Source organism: Aspergillus campestris (genome assembly GCF_002847485.1).
Source record: "Aspergillus campestris IBT 28561 chromosome Unknown P168scaffold_5, whole genome shotgun sequence".
NCBI lineage: Eukaryota > Fungi > Ascomycota > Eurotiomycetes > Eurotiales > Aspergillaceae > Aspergillus > Aspergillus campestris.
The window spans coordinates 1,843,231-1,860,598 of NW_020194340.1; the positions used below are offsets into that span (position 1 = coordinate 1,843,231).

Genomic DNA, 17,368 nt, shown 5'->3' on the forward strand with positions numbered 1-17,368 from the left:
TCTCCACTACAGACAGGACTACTAGGTATTTCACTACGGAGTACACTATAGGTACTTCCTAAAATGCCTATCTCTTGGACTAGACGGATCTAATGTCTTCATTCAGTATATCCTGATTCCCCACTGTCTTCGGAGTCTTCCGCCGCAATCCCATCCCCGCACTCGGGCGAGAGTTGACCGAACGTATACCGCATATAGGCTATATAGATCAACGCGTGAAGGACAGGGTTGCGATAATACGCTAAATCGAAATATGATACTGATCCCTTCATGAGATACAGGGGTAGATGAACTATCCCTCCACCAAGACTCGCGTCCAATCGAACTTCCTCCACCGGCGTCGAAATCCGTCCAGCCGGCGATCGCCGCCCCGGTGCCAACGTCCCTGTCGTTTGATCACCTCGGGCCCCAGATCTAACATGCCCCCGATGACTTCCCGCGCAAACTGATCCCCACGGGGCCACCGGTTCTCGTCCTCGACCACGTGGCCCAGGCCCCCGTCCAGCTCTAGCCAGACGTGGAAGTACGGCATCTCCTTGACCAGGGAGCGTCGGAAAGCGTTCCGACCTTGTCCCTGCTTAGCGGCCTTGAGGGTGTCGATCAACTTCCGGTGCTGTGACCACTCCGCGTCCGCGGACAGAATCGCCTCCTTGAAGAACGCCGGGGCGGTCTCCCCCAGGCTGTACGGAAGCGGCACGGCCTCCATCGCCGCGTGGCGCCGGCGCTGGGGCTGCGCTGCGTTCTCGTAGAAGATCACGTCGCGACCCTGATCGTGGTACATGCGCGTCAGGCTCTTCATGAAGTTGCGAATCTCTTCCCATTCGTCGTCGTCGCACTCCACCAGGTTCGTCCGGTGCTGGATGGGCACGATCGTCGCGCTCCCCTCGTTGAGCTCCGGCTCCGTGGGGAGGGTCAGGAACACCCGCGTTGCCAGCGACACGACCGGCGCGACCGGCGGCGTGTTGGTGTCCTCGTGGTGGCACAACGGACAGTTGTCCAGGATCCGGTTCATCTTCTGGAATTCGCCGATCGAGGCGTTTTTGAGGTTAATTTCCGACTGATGCACCCGCTTAGCTAATTTCGAAGCGTTGTCGTCCATGTACTCGAGGTCATTCTGGGGGAAGTTAAGTTAGCTTCGATAGAGCCCAGTGAGATCGTCAGGTCTGTAACGTACCTCGAATTTCGCGTCCTTCGCGATCCTTTCGGCCATCCGTCGCCCATCCCCTAGATCCCGCGTTCGACGCTCCTCCCGGACCATGTCCTCAATGCTCATGTCTTCGTTTTCCTCCACTAGTCCGCGCTCGCGACCACGCCTGTTTTCGACCGCCTTGACCTCGCCCCTCTGTCCGGCCAGCATTCGATTCTCCATCACCCCCAGCACCACGGTTACCGGTGCTTTGCGGTTGGACATGTTGGCTGCCGCCTCATTGTAGCGCTCTTCCAGCTCGGCCGCATCGGCCGATCCCTTCAGCTTGGCTTTCATCATTTGCGCCTTGAGCCGGTTGAGGGCTGTCAGGTCCAGCGGTTGGCTGGTATTCGGAGGCGCTTCGCTCTTCATCGGCTCCCCCTGCCCACGCGCCTCGAGGTTTTCCGCAGGGTCGTGGAGATGTTCGTGAGGGTCCCGATGTACACCGGCATCCAACTTCCGTTCCTGGAACAGCTCCCCCGTAGGCTTTTCTTTGCCCACATACCCCTCGCCGTACGTTTCGCGACGATCCAGTTCGGCTTCCTCCTCGCGGGCATCGTCGAATGTGCGGATATCCCCGAACCGCTCCATGGCAACCTCCTCCACGCTCTTCTGGTTCTCCTCGGCTTCCCTGTAGACGGCACGGAGCTTGGTCATCCGCCAGTTCGCCCCGGCATCCCCAAAAGTATAATCCACCTCGTGCGTGGCAGGCTCGGTTTCAATCTCCTCCAATGCCTTCCCGTCCTGGAGGTCGCGTAGATGTGTATTTAACTCCCGGTTGTGGATTTTCAGCTCGAAATCGGCCCCCAGCATGCGAGGCTGCGGCTCCTCCTGCAAATGTCCCGCGTTGGGACGGTGCACGTAGTCCACGTCCAACGCGGAGGGCGCTTCCATCCACGCGTCTCGCTTGGGCCTCGGGGCCTCCTCCTGGGCCACCACATCTTCCTTCACAGGAGACCGGGACGACTCCGTCTCCTCTTCTCCCGCTCCTCTGCTCTCATCGTGTCGGTGTCGGCGCTTGTGCTCTCGGTCGTCGCCGTGCTCGGTCGAATGACGCGATCGTTTGTGCCGGTGCCCCCCCTCCTCGCTGTGCCGCGACTCACCATGTCGGTCGGACCGTCGCTCGCGAGATCGCGACGAATGGCGACGGCTGTGGTGATGGCGGTGGTGTCTTGAGGATCGTTCTCGGCTGCGGTCGCGGTCGTGGTCGCGGTGTCGACGCCGGTCTTTGTCGCCCCGGTCGCGTCGCTTGTCGTGCTCCTCCGCCAGCGACTTTTCGAAATCCTCCAGCGTCATTCTTATTTTTGATTAATGTTAATCTGAGGGGATAGGGACGAGGGGAGAGGCTGGAGTGAGGGAGGGAAAAAATAGGTTCAGGAGGACGGAAGAGGACATGACGTCGGGGCGGTCCAGACTCCACTTGGGTCGATCTTCTTTTCTTTCCTCTTTCTTTCTTCCCCGCGGGTCACGAATTTCTTCAGCGTCGCCGTTTCGGTTCCTATCTCTCTCCGCTTTTTTGATCTTGGAATTTAGATCTTATTAAGCTACATTTACAATCTGCACATAGTTTCGAGTTGTCAGTGTTACTGCAACTCTCCTCCACCATGGCGCAAAGCCCAGTGGCCGTCGTCTGCGTGGGCATGGCAGGTACGTCGCTTCTCGTTGAATCTTCCGTCACTTCTCTATCTTCATAGTCGCCATGGCTTATATTAATGTCTAAAATTACAGGCTCCGGCAAGACAACCTTCATGCAGAGAATCAACGCCCATCTCCACTCGCAGAATAAAATTCCGTACGTGGTCAACCTCGACCCCGCCGTCCACTCCGTCCCCTTCGAGAGCAACATCGACATCCGCGATTCCATCAACTACAAAGAAGTCATGAGACAGTACAACCTTGGCCCCAACGGCGGCATCCTGACGTCGTTGAACCTATTCGCCACCAAGGTCGACCAGATCATCGCGCTACTAGAGAAACGCACCGCTCCGAACCCGGACACTCCGACCGCCAAACCGATCGAGCACGTCCTGGTCGACACGCCGGGCCAGATTGAGGTGTTTGTGTGGAGCGCGTCGGGGAGTATTTTCCTTGAAACGCTCGCGTCGTCGTTTCCCACTGTCATTGCCTACGTTATTGATACCCCGCGGACGAGCTCTACCAGTACGTTCATGAGTAACATGCTGTACGCTTGCAGTATTCTTTACAAGACCAAGCTTCCGATGATCCTTGTGTTCAACAAGACCGATGTGCAAGACGCCGAGTTCGCGAAGGAGTGGATGACCGACTTCGACGCCTTCCAGCAGGCGCTACGTCAGGAAGAGGACACCGGCGCCTTCGGGACGGAGGGTGGCACCGGGGGTTTCGGCGCCGGCAGCGGATACATGGGCTCGCTGTTGAACAGCATGAGTCTGATGCTGGAGGAGTTTTACAGCCACCTGAATGTCGTCGGGGTGAGTTCGATGACCGGTGACGGCATCGACGACTTCTTCACCGCCGTCGAGGACAAGCGTCAGGAGTTTGAGCGCGACTACAAGCCCGAGCTGGAGCGCAAGAAGAAAGAGCGGGAGGAGATGAAGGCCACGCAGCGGGAGCAGGAGTTGGGCAAGCTGATGAAGGACATGAACGTCACCGGGTCGGGGTCCAGCCAGCGCAAGGATACGGAGGCGGAGACTGTCAGTGAGGCGGAGGAGGAAGAGGAGGAGATTACACGCCGGGGCGCGGGGCTGGACGAGGATAGCGATGAGGATGAGGCTAATGTGCCCCGGGCGGGCGACAGCGAGGGTCTCTCGCAGCGGTACCGGGAGGCGTTTGCGGAGGCCCAGAATAAACCGTCTGATCAAGACATGAGCTTTACGAGATATCTGCGTGCGAACAACATGAACCAATGAGTTGATGAGAAATGGAATTTTTTACCTACCTATCTATGAGAGATTAATATATATATATATATCTACTGGTTGGGTGGGTGTCGACCGGCGTTGTCTGATACAAATTTTCCTTCGAATGACCACAATAGTAGAATAGTAGACTTTCATGAAATATATTCCTACATACGAATTCTACATAATATCCTGGCTACTTCAATGTTTAGAAAATATCAAAAGAGTATCTGATAGAATCCAAGTGATGACCCAATGCGGACGCTGCAAACAGGACAAACCGCCTACAGCCAGATGATGTCAGAAGGCGTCGATGATCACCTCGACCTTGCCTCGACCTCGCTTCATCTTCTCTGCATTTTACTTAATTGCCTTTACTACTGCACGACATCCAAACCAATCGCTTCTACAATCCAATTGACTAGACCGTCTTACTGCATATTGAGCCAACATGGATGTACGTTGCCCGGCGCAAGCAAGTAGTCGTCGCTAACCGATGGCGTCAGGTATACTACGCATACACCTACTCGACCGCAGGATGGCTCTCACTGCAGGGACTAGCGTTGACGACCATTCCGCAATTGATGTCCACGATGCTACTGGACGAGACACGCCCGGCCACCTGTACGTGACTTACCAGGCTATCCATCCATCCTGCACCGTCTCGTCTCCGTGTGTCTCCTCATCGCTAACGACCTCATCCACATCCAGCGGTTGAGGTATACTTCGCGCGCTGTCTCGGATTCAGCCTTCTGACCGTAGCCATGCTCACCATCATGCTAACGGGGTCCATCCCGCTGTCCTCAACGGTATCCGATCCCGTCTCCACCGAGGAATCCGATCCCAAGGCCCCATACGCCGTCCCCACGCTGATCATCACGTGTGCGTTCCACTCCGTGTCTGCCGCCTACGCCTACACGCGGTACGTGGACAGCAGCCAGGTTGTGTTTGCCATTGGGATGACGGTGTATGGACTGGTGGCGGCCGTGGGACTCTGGTGTGTGTTGTTTGCCAGCAGCAATGGGAGGATTAGTCGCAAGACGGGGGCTGATAAGCGGACTGCGGGGTTTCCGTTCAAAAATATGGAGGCGTCGAAGAGGCATGCGGGGAAGAAGAGTTCGTGAGTTTTATGGACGGATTGGCTTTTTCTTTTCATTATTGTGTTTATTGTTCATCTATTTTATGGCGCATGTCATGGGGTCGGTCATCGGCGATGGGGTGAAGAGGTTCGGTAGGACAGGACATGGATGATGGACGATGGACAGACCGGGAAGAAGGGACAATGTGATGAATGCTAATGTCCACAATGAGGACAAGAGAATAAATGAGGTAGCTTATCTGGTGGCTGACCATCTGATCCACATCGATGGCGTGGTCATCTTCATCGTCATCTTCATCAATATCTTCATCATTTATGAGCGGGGAAGTCGATAGTACCTCGACCGGGGTTCTACCTCCATTCCCCTCATTGAATACTACATCGACAAGTACCTGATACCTGAATCGTTGCATCCTAGCCGGATCAAGAAGCAGTTTTATCCCTGAAACCAATATCAATCCTGGCAGGAAGATTGATGAAATTAGATTAAACCGGCAGGGCAACCACCGACACGCCAAGAGACGGGCTGCAACCTCAGGCCGCCTCTGTCCTCCCACTACGGCTGCTCCGACTGGTTTCTCTCTTCTTCATCTTCACTTCACTTCATCAGTCTAACTACTTACATTGCCCTTCCCCAGATGCAACCATGGTCGTGATCATTCCTTTATATTAATCCCTAATTGTTTCCTGTTCCTCCCCGTCCACCGACATCACCCGACAGGGCTTAGGATGGGTTTAGGATCCACTTGGTTTGTCGGCTTCATATAAGCGACTAGTGAAGTTAGAAATGCCATGGCCACGCTATAAGGCCCTGTCGCCATTCTCCACCAATGATTCACCCGTTGGATCCAGATGGGTCTCCCGAGGTTGATTTGCACATCGACGATAGGGCAGTGGTCAATCCCTGGATGGACCAATCCAACTCGCCGTGATATACCCCCGGCTTTTGGGGATATGCCAAGCCACTCGGACTCCCGGCGGTGAAACACACACACTAAGGCTCGTGCCTGGCCATGCCTCTCTGCAAGTCTCGATATACCCTGCAGGTAGATCGTTATGTCTGCCATTGTGACCCCTCCCCGTGCCATTGGTCGATGGCTGGGCCGTCGTCGGGGAAATCGTTATCTATGCGGTTTCTTGCGTAACATATCCAACAAGACCACTGTTCTCTCCCCCCCCACTACACTAACGTAATGGTCTATTCATAGTTTTGGAACCATCGGGGTTTTGGATTAGAGACATCCAATGGATCCTGTGTTGGCATGCTCTACGCTGTCAGGAGACTTTCTTTCGTGCCCCCCCTGGCTAGCAGGATGGCACGCGCACTGAGAGACAAGCTCCGACCTGGTCGTACCGGGGCGGTTGAACCATTCTTAGGGAGGGCGAGATTGGTCGATTTGGGCTTATCATAAGCTTCTCAACTCTATCCGTGCCGGCTTCCTAACCACCACCCCCCTTCCCCCTCCCTCTCGCCTTGTGAGCATCTGCAAGCGAGGCGGCCTGGTCTTAATCTGGCCCCCCTTTTGGGAATGGGAAACGTAGAGGTGATTGCCTGCACTTGACCTGCTTGGCCTAGGTGTGTAACTGGGATCTGGACAGGCTCGTGCCCCCCGAGATCTTAGTCTGTTGGCGGGTTGCCTTTCTAGAAAGACATCTGGTCTGGTCAATCTCGGCTGATTGACAGGGGAGAGACCACGAAACAGTCACAGCGGCGCATATCGCGTGAGATTGCCAAGCATCTAGAAGAGGTCACATCGATCCCCCTAAAGTGAATGAGGAGAAGGCAGGACGTTTCCCCACCCTCTTCACAGGGCCCCTCACGCAACCTTTGCCGTGATTGCGTTCATGTGTTGTCGGCCACCCGGTCAAGCTCCGTCCACCACGGTGGGTATACCACACCACCTTCCCTGTTGCGGGTAGCGGCTGGGCGGACCAAGACCTTGATGGACAGGAACACGCTCGGGACGAAACGCCCTCGTGGTATTTTCATCTGGTCCCTGATTAACGCCCCCCGGTGACTCCTCTCTGAGCACCGCCGGAGGAGGTCCGGGGATCGTCGTCCTCATTTGTTTCCCTCTCCACCCAACGGTTTCGATCCGTAGGAGGGGAGAACCTGTGGAAGTCGTCTGGCGATGCAATGTCACCCTGAGAGTTCGACTCCGCTCTTCCAGACTCCCCAGATCCCTGTCCTCCGTCTAGTGGCCGGCGTGAGTGACAGAGCTTAAGGGATGTTTCAAAGACCGTGCTAGGGACCGTACTCGAACAAAATCTATATAAGGCCTCCTCGTGCCGGTCCTCAACTCTCTTTTTTTCCTTCCATCCTCATCCTCCATCCGGCTTCTTCAGTTCTCAACTACTTGCAAGTCAACGTTCTTTCTGGTCCCTCCAACTCGTGGTCATGTATACCATCAAGCGCTCTTTGCTCCTCTTGGGAGCGGTCATTCCGGCCATCCTCGGTGCCCCCGTTACCGAGCCTCACGTCCGCCGGTCGGGCGAGAAGATCGCGGGCAAGTACATCGTCACCTTCAAGGAGGGCGTCGACGCTGCCAAGATCGCCGCCCACACCACCTGGGCCACCAGCGTCCACTCGCGCAACGTCGCCCGCATCTCGGGCGCGTCCAGCGTCGGCATTGAGCGCAACTACGGCATCAACAAGTTCCAGGGCTACGCCGGTTCGTTCGATGATGCCACCATCGAGGAGATCCGCAACCACAAGGACGTACGTCATCCCGCGAGAGGAATGAACGGGGGGGGAGGCGCCTAGTGTGCTAACATCTTTCTTTTTTTCTAGGTTGCTGCGGTCGAAGAGGACAAGATCTGGTATCTTGATGCCATCAAGACCCAGAAGGATGCTCCTTGGGGTCTGGGCAGCATCTCCCACAAGGGCAAGCCGAGCACCGACTACGTCTACGACGATGCGGCTGGCACCGACACCTTCGGCTATGTCGTTGATACCGGTATCAACGTTGACCACGAGGAGTTCGAGGGCCGTGCCACCAAGGCCTACAACGCTGCTGGCGGCGAGCACGAGGACGGTGTGGGCCACGGTACCCACGTTGCCGGTACCATCGGTGGTAAGACCTACGGTATTGCCAAGAAGGCTAGCCTCCTCTCCGTGAGGGTCTTCGAGGGCGAGTCCTCCAGCACCTCCGTCATCCTGGACGGCTTCAACTGGGCCGCCAACGACATTGTCTCCAAGAAGCGCACCAGCAAGGCCTCCATCAACATGTCTCTGGGTGGTTCCTTCTCCCAAGCCTTCAACGACGCCGTCCAGGACGCCTTCGAGAAGGGTGTCCTGTCCATCGTCGCCGCCGGTAACGAGAACTCCGATGCCAGCGAGTCCAGCCCCGCCTCCGCCCCCGATGCCATCACCGTCGCCGCCATCAGCGAGAACAACGCCCGCGCCGAGTTCTCCAACTTCGGCAAGGTCGTCGACATCTTCGCCCCCGGTGAGGACATCCTGTCCGCCTGGATCGGCTCCAAGACCGCCACCAACACCATCTCGGGTACCTCGATGGCCACCCCCCACGTTGTTGGTCTGTCTCTCTACCTCATGTCCCTGGAGGAGCTCGATGGCCCGGCTGCCGTCACCAAGAAGATCAAGGAGCTCGCCACCCCCGACGTTGTCACCGACGTCTCCGGCAGCCCCAACGCTCTCGCCTACACCGGCGCCTCCGACTAAATCCGAGGTGCATTTTCTGTACCAACTGTAGCAACAGAGGGGATTGGAAAGGGGGAGAGTTGACGGAGCGAGGATGGATGAAATAAAGTGAGGGATGGGCAAGGACACAGGGGCCATGTATACAACTGACTGCACTGTTTCAAGAATCAAACCACTTCCCATCTGAATTTCCCTTCTCCAGTTTATCTCGATCAGTATCGAACCTTCCTCGTAGGACTCCTCCCAAACCGATGCTTCCTGCAATGCATTCTTGCGCTTTTTCTCTTCGCAAGGGGAAAAGCGAAGCATAAATCACTCAATCTAGGAGACGACAATCCAAATAACAATCCGCGGGCGGCATAGGAAAATGAAAGAAAATAAGGTAACAAACCGGAATGCACGTGCGACCGCATCTCAACAATGAGGCAACCTCTGCTGTTCGTCCTTCTGTCCGACACGCCGCGCCTCATCCCCGAGTCGAGGCGTTGTCTCGCTGCCGATCAACAAGGCAGGAAGGGACTGGCGATGATGCAGTTGGTCTCAAACGAACCGCGTAATCGGGAGTCGTCAGTTTGAGGCATTATTATGCTTCTTTTTGTCTCATACAATCACGCACCCCTCCCCCTGGCATCGGATGGCTACCGACAGCTGTGGGGTTCCAGAAGGGCTACCACTGAACGCCCTGGCGTGAGCTCTGTGGATCTACGCGAGGTCTACGACTTGGTGAGTCTGCCATTGCATGTGCAGGAGGGAGTATGGTGATGACATGTTTCCCAGAATTGATCTACGCTGATGGTTGTGAGATGAAGCCCTGTTCGGCGCTTTTCGACCACTATATCACGTCGCCAACCGCGATTGACTGCTCTGTCCCTGGAATATTGGCCGGTGGCTTGCGACTGGCATCATGCATCCGGAATGTACCTTGTTTGGTCAATCTCTCCTCCTCTCGAGGGGAATCTGAAGATCCCCCTTGCAGAACCAGCCATGAAGCTTGCGTCCGTCCGTCCACATCTGCCCTCCCCCGCCCCCCCTTGCTCTTCCATCAGATCTTAGGCTTGTATTCAAGACGCCTTGTCCCGCTCATGGCTGAAGCAAAATGCTAAAGAAGAGGTGCCGCTGTGGACTCTAAACTCCGATATACGCCCGCCCGTCATCTTCCTACCTACTAAGCCTAATATCTCACCAGCCAATCATGACTCCCAAGACGCTAGAGGTGACTAGCAGTTCGTCGCCCACCGAATTGGACAAGGACCTTCTTAGTCCCCATTTGGCACGGAGTGGGCTCCAGATGGCTGCAGATGGCTTTCATGTCCAGTGGGCGTCCGATAATCCGCGTCATCCGCGCAATTGGAGCCGCTGTCGGAAGATATATGATACCTCGTTGGTGATATTTTTGGAATTCTTCACGTGAGAGAGTGCGAGAGATCTCTGGGGTTGTTATCGCGAAAGAATGTCTTGCTTACTTGGAGAGGGATTGCAGGACCGCGATCAGCACGTCGGGTGTATGTACTCCTCTTTCTCCTCCCGAGATCCTTGAATATCTGGCACAGGCTAATGCAATTGAGCAGTCGACGAGTGCCCGCGATGCGCTTCGTGAATTTGCCATTCCGCGCGAATTGTCCGTCTTCATCTTCGTGTCCTTGTTCGTCTCGCTCTCATAATCGCCCTGATATTTGACGAGGTTCTGACGGCGGTAGATATCTCCTAGGCCAGGGCATCGGCGCCATCGCCTTCCCCCCTTACTCGGAGGCGTTCGGGCGCCGCAAGCTGTATGTCGTCAGCACCGCGCTCTATAGCATCTCGTGCGCCGTCGTCGCCGCCGTGCCTTCGCTGGCTGGCGTCGCCGTCGGCCGGTTCATCAGCGGCGTGCTCTCCGCGATCCCGACGACGGTCGTCATTGGCAGTATAGAGGACCTCTTCAATGCCCGCGACCGGGTATGGGTCATCTACTGTTGGGCGATGGTCGCCAACATGGGGATGTTGCTGGGACCCATCTTCAGCACGTATATTACGGCTGAACTTGGCTGGTTCGTCTCTTTCCCTACTTTTATGCTTTAGTTCATTTCTCAATCGACTACCAGGCGTTGGCTCTTCTACGTCGCCGCCATCGTAACCGCCGTCGTGAGCATCCTCCTCCTCACCATCCGCGAGTCCCGTCCATCACTCCTCCTAGCACGAGAAGTCGCCCACCTGCGCGAAATAACCAACATCCCAACCCTCCAAGCCTTCAACCCAGACCAAACGCCCGATCTCCTCACCTTCATCCGGCTCGCCCTCGCCCGCCCCGTCCGCCTCTTCTTCACCGAGCTCCTCGTCTTCATCGTCTCCACTATGAGCGCCGCCGCCATCGCCCTCGTCTACCTCTTCACCGAAGCCCTCCCCCCAATCTACCAAGCCTTCGCCTTCACCCCCCAACAAGCCTGCCTTCCCTTCCTCGCCATGTTTGCCGGCCTCTTCTTCGGCATCCTCACCCGCTTCCAAGACCTCCGCATCCTCGCCCACCACAGACACCACAACCTGCCCCTCCGCCCCGAAGACAAACTCACCGGCTTCTCCATCGGCGTCCCCATCCTAGCAGCCTCCCTCTGGCTCTTCGCCTGGACCATTCCCCCCATCGCATCCTCCACCGCGCCCCACATCCACTGGATAGTCTCCGCCCTCGCCCTCGTCTTCGTCGGCTACGGCCTCAACGAAATCGACTACGTCCTTGGGGGATACCTGACCGATAGCTACCTCAGCTACGCCGCCAGCGGCCTCGCCGCGCTGAGTATCGTGCGCGCTCTACTCTCCGCGGCATTACCGCTCATCGCAGGTCCCATGTTCGGCGCGTTGGGCAACAACGTCGCTGTGTCGGTCTTGGCGGCCGTCGCGACGGCGCTGTGCGTCGTCCCGCCCGTGTTTGCGCGGTATGGCGCTGCTATAAGGGGACGGAGCGCGTTTGCGAATTTTAGTTTGAAGGTTTATTTGGAGAATAGTGTTGATGAGGAGGGATATTAACTATCATCTCATTACTATTATGATTGCCATGCTATTGCTATTTTGGTCGTTAGGTTAGAGGTTGGAAGGTTATTCATGATTGCTTTTAAGATAGACTCATGTGGCGTATACATGCTTTCCATACTACACTTACACTCATTCACTCACACCTACCCACGTGGCTAGTGCCTCTTGCCATACAACTCACGAGCAAACTAATTCATACAGAACAAAAACTCCGCCGACCCCGTCGTGGTAACACACCCCCACGTATACCCCTTCTGGTCGGTAATCAAGCCCGCCCCAACATAATACCAAGCACACGGCGCCGCAGACGACAACCCCGTCTTCTGCGCCCGACAAAGCACACTATGCTTCTGGAACCCCAACTGATCGAAATCCATCGGCGTCAAGCCCTGCGTATACGCAGCCGGCGAAGCAATCCCATTCAGATACGTCCGGAACACACTAACCGGGCGGTCACAAACATGGATATGCACCTGCTCCTCGGAGCGAGAATGCACAGAGTTCATGGCGAGCGCGCCGTCAGCGCGGCTCGACACCGTGCCCGTGGCGAAGACTATCTGGCCTAGTTCCCAGCCTCTGTTGTCGCCGTGGAGGTCGAGGATGCCGGGTGTGTGGTGCGAGGTGGTGATGAGCTTGTGGTCGTGGAGGAGCGTCCAGGGGTCTGTGGAGGCGTCGTGGAAGCAGTTTTGGGAGCGCGTGCAGCGGCACATGCCGCCGAAGTAGAGATCGCAGGTGGTGCAGTCTTTGTTGGCGTCTGTGCAGCCGACGTGGCATTGTTGGAGGTGGGTGTTGGGGTTGGGGGCGCATTGGGCGCTGGCTGGGCCGAGGGGGCAGGTGTGGGGGCAGATGGTGAATGTGTTTGGGTCGTGGCAGGTGCAGCTTGTTGTGGACCATTGGGAGATTTCGGCTTCGGTGCAGTCTGCGGTGTGGGTGGGGGTGGGGAGGAGGATGAGGAGGAGGAGGGTGGAGAGGGGGATGCTGAGATTGAAATTGAGCTTCAGGACTATCATGTTGCTCTCTCATGCTGTACTTGAGGGTAGGAAATTATAGACCTTATATTGCATGGATGCACGTTCTATACATCGTCTGTGGATGACGCGGTGGCTGGCTCGACCGTTCGAGACACTCAATTATGTGAGATCCTTTCCCAGTCCCCAGGTTACTCGTCGAACTACGCCGTGGTTATTAGCTTTTCAATCCAGATCAGAATCAGATATCATAGCACTCTGGACTGTTGATAGAACCCTTCTTTCTAGTGAGATGTCAGTTCCAGTACTATCAGTACATTTAGAATGGACCTATTGAGTAGATATCCGGCGGGTTTATGGAGGCCATCAGCCATTTCCAATCAAATAAAAAAGATTGCAGTCATGAATACTCCGAGTAGAGTCTTGGGTGAAGAAAAACTGAAGGAAAAGAAAGTGAACTGGAGAAGTATGGATCACATGACATGTACATCCGATATCACCTGACAACGGGCCGCCGCTTGATCGGGATCTCCACCGACTCTCCACACCCAAAAGCAGCATCGCTCATCATCTGTATATAGATGCGGAGATGGATTACTCTTCGTCTTCCTTCGCCAGGAACCTACCACCTCAAGATCTAGCAGGTGAAGCTGTCCATTTGGTCTCAGTTTCAGACACCGTTCCACAACCCTACCACCATAACCATGTGTCATCATCATCCCTCAAACCCGATCCAGATCCCACCCTCGCCGTCGAAGAAGACGCGCATTCTCTCCAGCCTCTTCAATCGGCTGTGAGTGATCTCACAACTTATACCCAGAACCAAAGTAATGGCGCTATGGGGGTGCATCCAGCCGTAGACGTCTATCATTCCTTATTGGTGCGTGCCCCCCGGGTTCCCATCACGATCTATACATGCGCCTAATATTCAACTATAGTCCTCCAACGAGCTCTCTCATCTCCTTTCCCAACATCCCTCCTCCAACTCATCCCACTCGTCTATCTTCTCCTCCAAAGAGAATGGCTATCTCCGGGACCTGCCGTCCATCCTAGACCCACCAGACCTAGAACTCTGGCGGAACCGGCTCTTCAACGTAGACGACACGCTCGTGCTAAGCGAAGCGCAGTACGTACCTCCCATCATCCATCCATTCATTCACCATCCATAGTATCAATCAATCAATCCACTCCCTTCCCGACTCCTAAATCCACTAAAACAAACAGATTCCGCACCTACTTCCCCCACATCGACAACATCTACTCCCACCGCTCCACCCAACAATACAAACGCAAGCCCCTCATCTCCCACTACTGGGACTGTCGCCTGAAAGGCCGGCCCCCGGGCACACCCAAGTCCAACGATCCCAACAAGAAGAAGCGCAAGCGCACCGCCCGCGCCCGCGATCTCTGTGACGTCAAGATCAAGATCACGGAGTATCTTCCAGGAGCCACGACCGTTGGTGCTCCGGACGCTGATGCAGCTGCTGCGCTTTTGCGGAACTCCTCTTCCTCATCCGCATCCTTGGACGCGCAGCAGCAGCAGTTTGGGGTGCTCGCGCCCAATTCCCTTCCAGAGGGCCATCCCGGGGCTCAAGGACAGCGTTTCTTTACGATCCAAAGGGTCAATGGGAATGGGGCTAACGGGAAGAATGATGGTGTGGGTGGTGGACATCGTCATTCGTTAGATGAGAGTGATCGAGTTAAGAAGAGTAGTGTGCAGCGGTATATATTGAAGGAGATGACGGGTCGGAGGAAGACTCTTTCGGTATGTTTACTTTTCATCCATCATATTATCTCGGAGGTATTGGATGTATGGGGTATATATGGATACTATGAGTATACTATATTGCTTTGGAGTGGGTCCCGCACGTGGTTTACGTCACTGCCCTGGCCTCCATCGCCCCGCTTCCTTACCTACCACTCAACCTCCCAACATCAATCCGTTTATAGCACTATCATATCCTAACCAAGCAACTACTTATAAGATAAGTCCCCAACTAACAACCAGACCAAAACAATGTCCCAAAAGAACTACCACACAAAAGCCACCGGCCAAGCAGCCGAAACCGTCTCCAACCACACCACCGACCAAGACCTGAAGCTCTACGGCAGCTGTTTCTGCCCCTTCGTCCAGCGCGTCTGGATCGCGCTCGAGGCCAAGGGTATCCCCTATCAGTATATCGAAGTCGACCCGTATAAGAAACCCCCGTCGTTGCTGGAGGTTAATCCCCGGGGTTTGGTGCCCGCCCTGCGACATGGGGATTGGGGTTCGTATGAGAGTACGGTGTTGCTTGAATATGTATGGACCTTTCATTGTCATTTCCTTGTCGGGTTGCTTATCTTGTTGTTGATTCAATGGAGTTGATTGACTGGTTGGTTCTGATTTGCGCTACAGTTGGAAGATTTGAATGTTGGCCCCTCGCTGCTCCCTGCTGGGGATGCAAAGCGACGCGCCCATTGCCGTCTGTGGACGGATTTCGTAAGTTTATGATATATCAGCACCTTTTTATATATATATAAAGGGAAAAAAATGGCCCAATAACTGGTTGACTGACGGACGCAGGTCAATCGCAATATCGTGCCCACCTTCTACCGCGTCCTTCAGGAACAAAATGAGGAGAAGCAGATCGCCCATGCCCAAGAGCTGCGCGACGCCTTCACCACGCTAATCGACGCGGCTGACCCGCATGGGCCGCTCTTTTTGGGCCCGGAGCTCTCCTTCGTCGACGTCCAGGTGGCGCCGTGGATCATCCGGCTCAGACGCGTCCTGAAGCCGTACCGCGGCTGGCCGGACCCGGAGCAGGGCACTCGCTGGGCCGCCTGGGTCGACGCGCTTGAGTCCAATGAACATGTCAAGGCGACCACCAGCGGAGATGAGCTCTATCTGGATAGCTATGAACGATATGCACGTGAGTGGATGGGTGAAGTCCCGTGTCGGTTGGTATCACGCTAACGTGCGTACAGAGAACCGACCGAATACTTCCCAAGTTGCTAACGCGATCAACTCGGGGAGAGGCCTTCCGTAATCGACCGAGGGCTGAGAGGAGGAAAAATTTCATTCCCAGGCGTGCGGAGAGCGGAAACAGTCGGTTTTGCATGGTAGTTGTGTTGAGGATACCCCTGGAATTGAACGAAACCGAGTTGGCCCATGTAACCGTGTCCACGGACCTGTCGGAAGCGTAATCCGTAGTTTAACCGCCTCGTCCACCTCGGTGAGATCGGAACCCGCCACTTCCGCTCGCGTCGGGTCCACGAGGGGAGCGATACGGTTGTTGAGGGGCCGTTTCATTCGCGTTGCGGGTGGTCAGCGGCTTGTCCTTCTTCGGTCCGTGATTCGAGGGGGATTTGGCCGGGGATCCAGGGTCGTAAAGCTGTCTCGATTTGCCTGATGCCACCGACTGGTCCCTTTTCTCTCGATTGTTGGTGTTGTTATTACTGCCGCTGCTGACACTGTGATTGTCCCGGGCTCCGCCACGACTCCTTCCCTTCCCTCTGCCCTCAAATTGCTTCGGCGGAGTGGCGCTGCGGGGCGACGAAGCGCCGGAGTTGGTCGCGGAGGGGCTTCCAAACAGCCTCTCGCGCACCTCCTCGTACTTGCGCTGTTTTTCCTCGCGATTCTTCAACGCAATGGCGTGGCGCTCCTCGGGGGTCGGCTCGGGGGGTCTCTCATCCTCGGAGTCGTCGTCGACGCCCAACCCCATGCGTCCGAGGCCGTCGGCGGCGGCATCGACGGCTCTGGAGGAGGACTGGCGGGTGACTAGCGGGGGCGGATTGCGACTGAGGAGGGTGACGGCGGGTTTGATATCCTGCTTGAGGGGGACATCGGAGCGGGTTTCGAGGAAGTGGAAGGTCTGCGGGGATTCACTGCGGGGGCCGAGGGTTAAGATACTGAATAGATCTAGAGGATTGCAGGCGGTTGTAAACATACGCTTCAGCCCATAGTTGGCGATTGAACTCGGCTTGCTGCGCGCGACGTTGGGCCTTGGTGACTTTGGAGGACACCTTCTTTTCCGGGGTCGGGGCCGAATCGGGGGGTGGGGACGGTTCTGTGGCTAGTTTCTGCGGGAGAAGAATCCGTCAGTTTACGGTTTTTACCATTGATATATGATTATGTGTATATAGTGCAGATATATGCATGGAGGGAAGAGCATACATCGGCCTGTTGCTCCCAGTCTTCGTCCCAGGCAGCGTCGGGACGGGAAGAAGAGGAGTGGACACTCATGGCCTGAGGGTGGGGAGCGGGATAGTAGTAGTAGGTGGTAGAGTAGTAGGGGAAAAGAACTCAAGACAATATAACGATCAACGAGTGGAAGGAAAGCAAAAATGAGAACAATACTGAAACGAGGGATGGTAGAAAGAGGGAAACAAGAAAGGAGGAGCGATAGTCTGGCGTAAAACTACTGGGAATCGAAAAGGAAGAGAGAGAGAGAGAGATGAGATTCTTTTCCGGAGAAAATCGTGCCCGTCCTGACCGCCTTCAGGTGTCCAGGCAGCGATCGATCGACGTCGTTGAATTGAAGATGGCCAGTTGGACTTCACAATGGTTATTTCATACATGATCGAATCGTGTTT

At 55.6% G+C, this 17,368-nt stretch overlaps 8 protein-coding genes across 8 annotated transcripts; 5 read left to right on the forward strand and 3 right to left on the reverse strand.

Annotated features, from left to right (window-relative positions):
* Nucleotides 1–91: 91 nt before the first annotated feature.
* P168DRAFT_252532 (putative cell cycle control protein (Cwf19)) lies at nt 92–2,532 on the reverse strand. The gene is made up of 2 exons (XM_024834336.1): nt 1,175–2,532; nt 92–1,114 (listed from the first exon to the last, which is right to left on the reverse strand). The coding sequence occupies exons 1-2, from the start codon at nt 2,480–2,482 to the stop codon at nt 293–295; spliced, it is 2,130 nt and encodes a 709-aa protein (XP_024693849.1). The 5' UTR covers nt 2,483–2,532; the 3' UTR covers nt 92–292.
* Nucleotides 2,533–2,654: 122 nt separating this feature from the next.
* P168DRAFT_268380 (putative ATP binding protein) lies at nt 2,655–4,114 on the forward strand. Its single transcript, XM_024835088.1, has 2 exons — nt 2,655–2,833; nt 2,915–4,114. Exons 1-2 carry the CDS (start codon nt 2,791–2,793, stop codon nt 4,072–4,074), a joined length of 1,203 nt encoding a protein of 400 aa, XP_024693850.1. The 5' UTR covers nt 2,655–2,790; the 3' UTR covers nt 4,075–4,114.
* Nucleotides 4,115–4,500: 386 nt separating this feature from the next.
* Nucleotides 4,501–5,628, forward strand: P168DRAFT_290045 (uncharacterized protein). The gene is made up of 2 exons (XM_024837124.1): nt 4,501–4,522; nt 4,572–5,628. The coding sequence occupies exon 2, from the start codon at nt 4,830–4,832 to the stop codon at nt 5,187–5,189; it is 360 nt and encodes a 119-aa protein (XP_024693851.1). The 5' UTR covers nt 4,501–4,522; nt 4,572–4,829; the 3' UTR covers nt 5,190–5,628.
* A 1,934-nt stretch (nt 5,629–7,562) lies between these two features.
* P168DRAFT_234885 (S8 family peptidase) lies at nt 7,563–8,846 on the forward strand (the record flags this gene model as incomplete). Its single annotated transcript, XM_024833434.1, has 2 exons — nt 7,563–7,883; nt 7,956–8,846. The coding sequence occupies 2 exons, from the start codon at nt 7,563–7,565 to the stop codon at nt 8,844–8,846; spliced, it is 1,212 nt and encodes a 403-aa protein (XP_024693852.1).
* Nucleotides 8,847–10,017: 1,171 nt separating this feature from the next.
* P168DRAFT_318284 (putative MFS multidrug transporter) lies at nt 10,018–11,822 on the forward strand (the record flags this gene model as incomplete). Its single annotated transcript, XM_024840188.1, has 5 exons — nt 10,018–10,232; nt 10,306–10,327; nt 10,394–10,467; nt 10,523–10,852; nt 10,907–11,822. The coding sequence occupies 5 exons, from the start codon at nt 10,018–10,020 to the stop codon at nt 11,820–11,822; spliced, it is 1,557 nt and encodes a 518-aa protein (XP_024693853.1).
* A 68-nt stretch (nt 11,823–11,890) lies between these two features.
* On the reverse strand, nt 11,891–13,209 carry P168DRAFT_304293 (uncharacterized protein). Its single transcript, XM_024838832.1, has one exon. It carries the CDS (start codon nt 12,836–12,838, stop codon nt 12,017–12,019), a length of 822 nt encoding a protein of 273 aa, XP_024693854.1. The 5' UTR covers nt 12,839–13,209; the 3' UTR covers nt 11,891–12,016.
* Nucleotides 13,210–13,385: 176 nt separating this feature from the next.
* On the forward strand, nt 13,386–15,822 carry P168DRAFT_234992 (glutathione S-transferase family protein; the record flags this gene model as incomplete). The annotated part of the gene is made up of 7 exons (XM_024833439.1): nt 13,386–13,676; nt 13,735–13,922; nt 14,021–14,565; nt 14,782–15,095; nt 15,192–15,275; nt 15,360–15,705; nt 15,761–15,822. The coding sequence occupies 7 exons, from the start codon at nt 13,386–13,388 to the stop codon at nt 15,820–15,822; spliced, it is 1,830 nt and encodes a 609-aa protein (XP_024693855.1).
* Nucleotides 15,592–17,179, reverse strand: P168DRAFT_326958 (uncharacterized protein). Its single transcript, XM_024841179.1, has 3 exons — nt 16,950–17,179; nt 16,725–16,855; nt 15,592–16,660 (listed from the first exon to the last, which is right to left on the reverse strand). Exons 1-3 carry the CDS (start codon nt 17,016–17,018, stop codon nt 15,988–15,990), a joined length of 873 nt encoding a protein of 290 aa, XP_024693856.1. The 5' UTR covers nt 17,019–17,179; the 3' UTR covers nt 15,592–15,987.
* Nucleotides 17,180–17,368: the final 189 nt, after the last annotated feature.

Bases quoted from the DNA above. Each gene is read 5' to 3' on its own strand.
- P168DRAFT_326958 (XM_024841179.1), bottom strand. From the start codon at position 17,018: ATGAGTGTCCACTCCTCTTCTTCCCGTCCCGACGCTGCCTGGGACGAA. The intron at 16,856-16,949 runs GTATGCTCTTCC...CTTCTCCCGCAG, and splicing joins ACTGGGAGCAACAGGCCGAT to AAACTAGCCACAGAACCGTC. The intron at 16,661-16,724 runs GTATGTTTACAA...CGGCCCCCGCAG, and splicing joins CGCCAACTATGGGCTGAAGC to TGAATCCCCGCAGACCTTCC.
- P168DRAFT_252532 (XM_024834336.1), bottom strand. From the start codon at position 2,482: ATGACGCTGGAGGATTTCGAAAAGTCGCTGGCGGAGGAGCACGACAAG. The intron at 1,115-1,174 runs GTACGTTACAGA...AACTTCCCCCAG, and splicing joins CGAAGGACGCGAAATTCGAG to AATGACCTCGAGTACATGGA.
- P168DRAFT_304293 (XM_024838832.1), bottom strand. From the start codon at position 12,838: ATGATAGTCCTGAAGCTCAATTTCAATCTCAGCATCCCCCTCTCCACC.
- P168DRAFT_268380 (XM_024835088.1), top strand. From the start codon at position 2,791: ATGGCGCAAAGCCCAGTGGCCGTCGTCTGCGTGGGCATGGCAG. The intron at 2,834-2,914 runs GTACGTCGCTTC...CTAAAATTACAG, and splicing joins CGTCTGCGTGGGCATGGCAG to GCTCCGGCAAGACAACCTTC.
- P168DRAFT_290045 (XM_024837124.1), top strand. From the start codon at position 4,830: ATGCTCACCATCATGCTAACGGGGTCCATCCCGCTGTCCTCAACGGTA.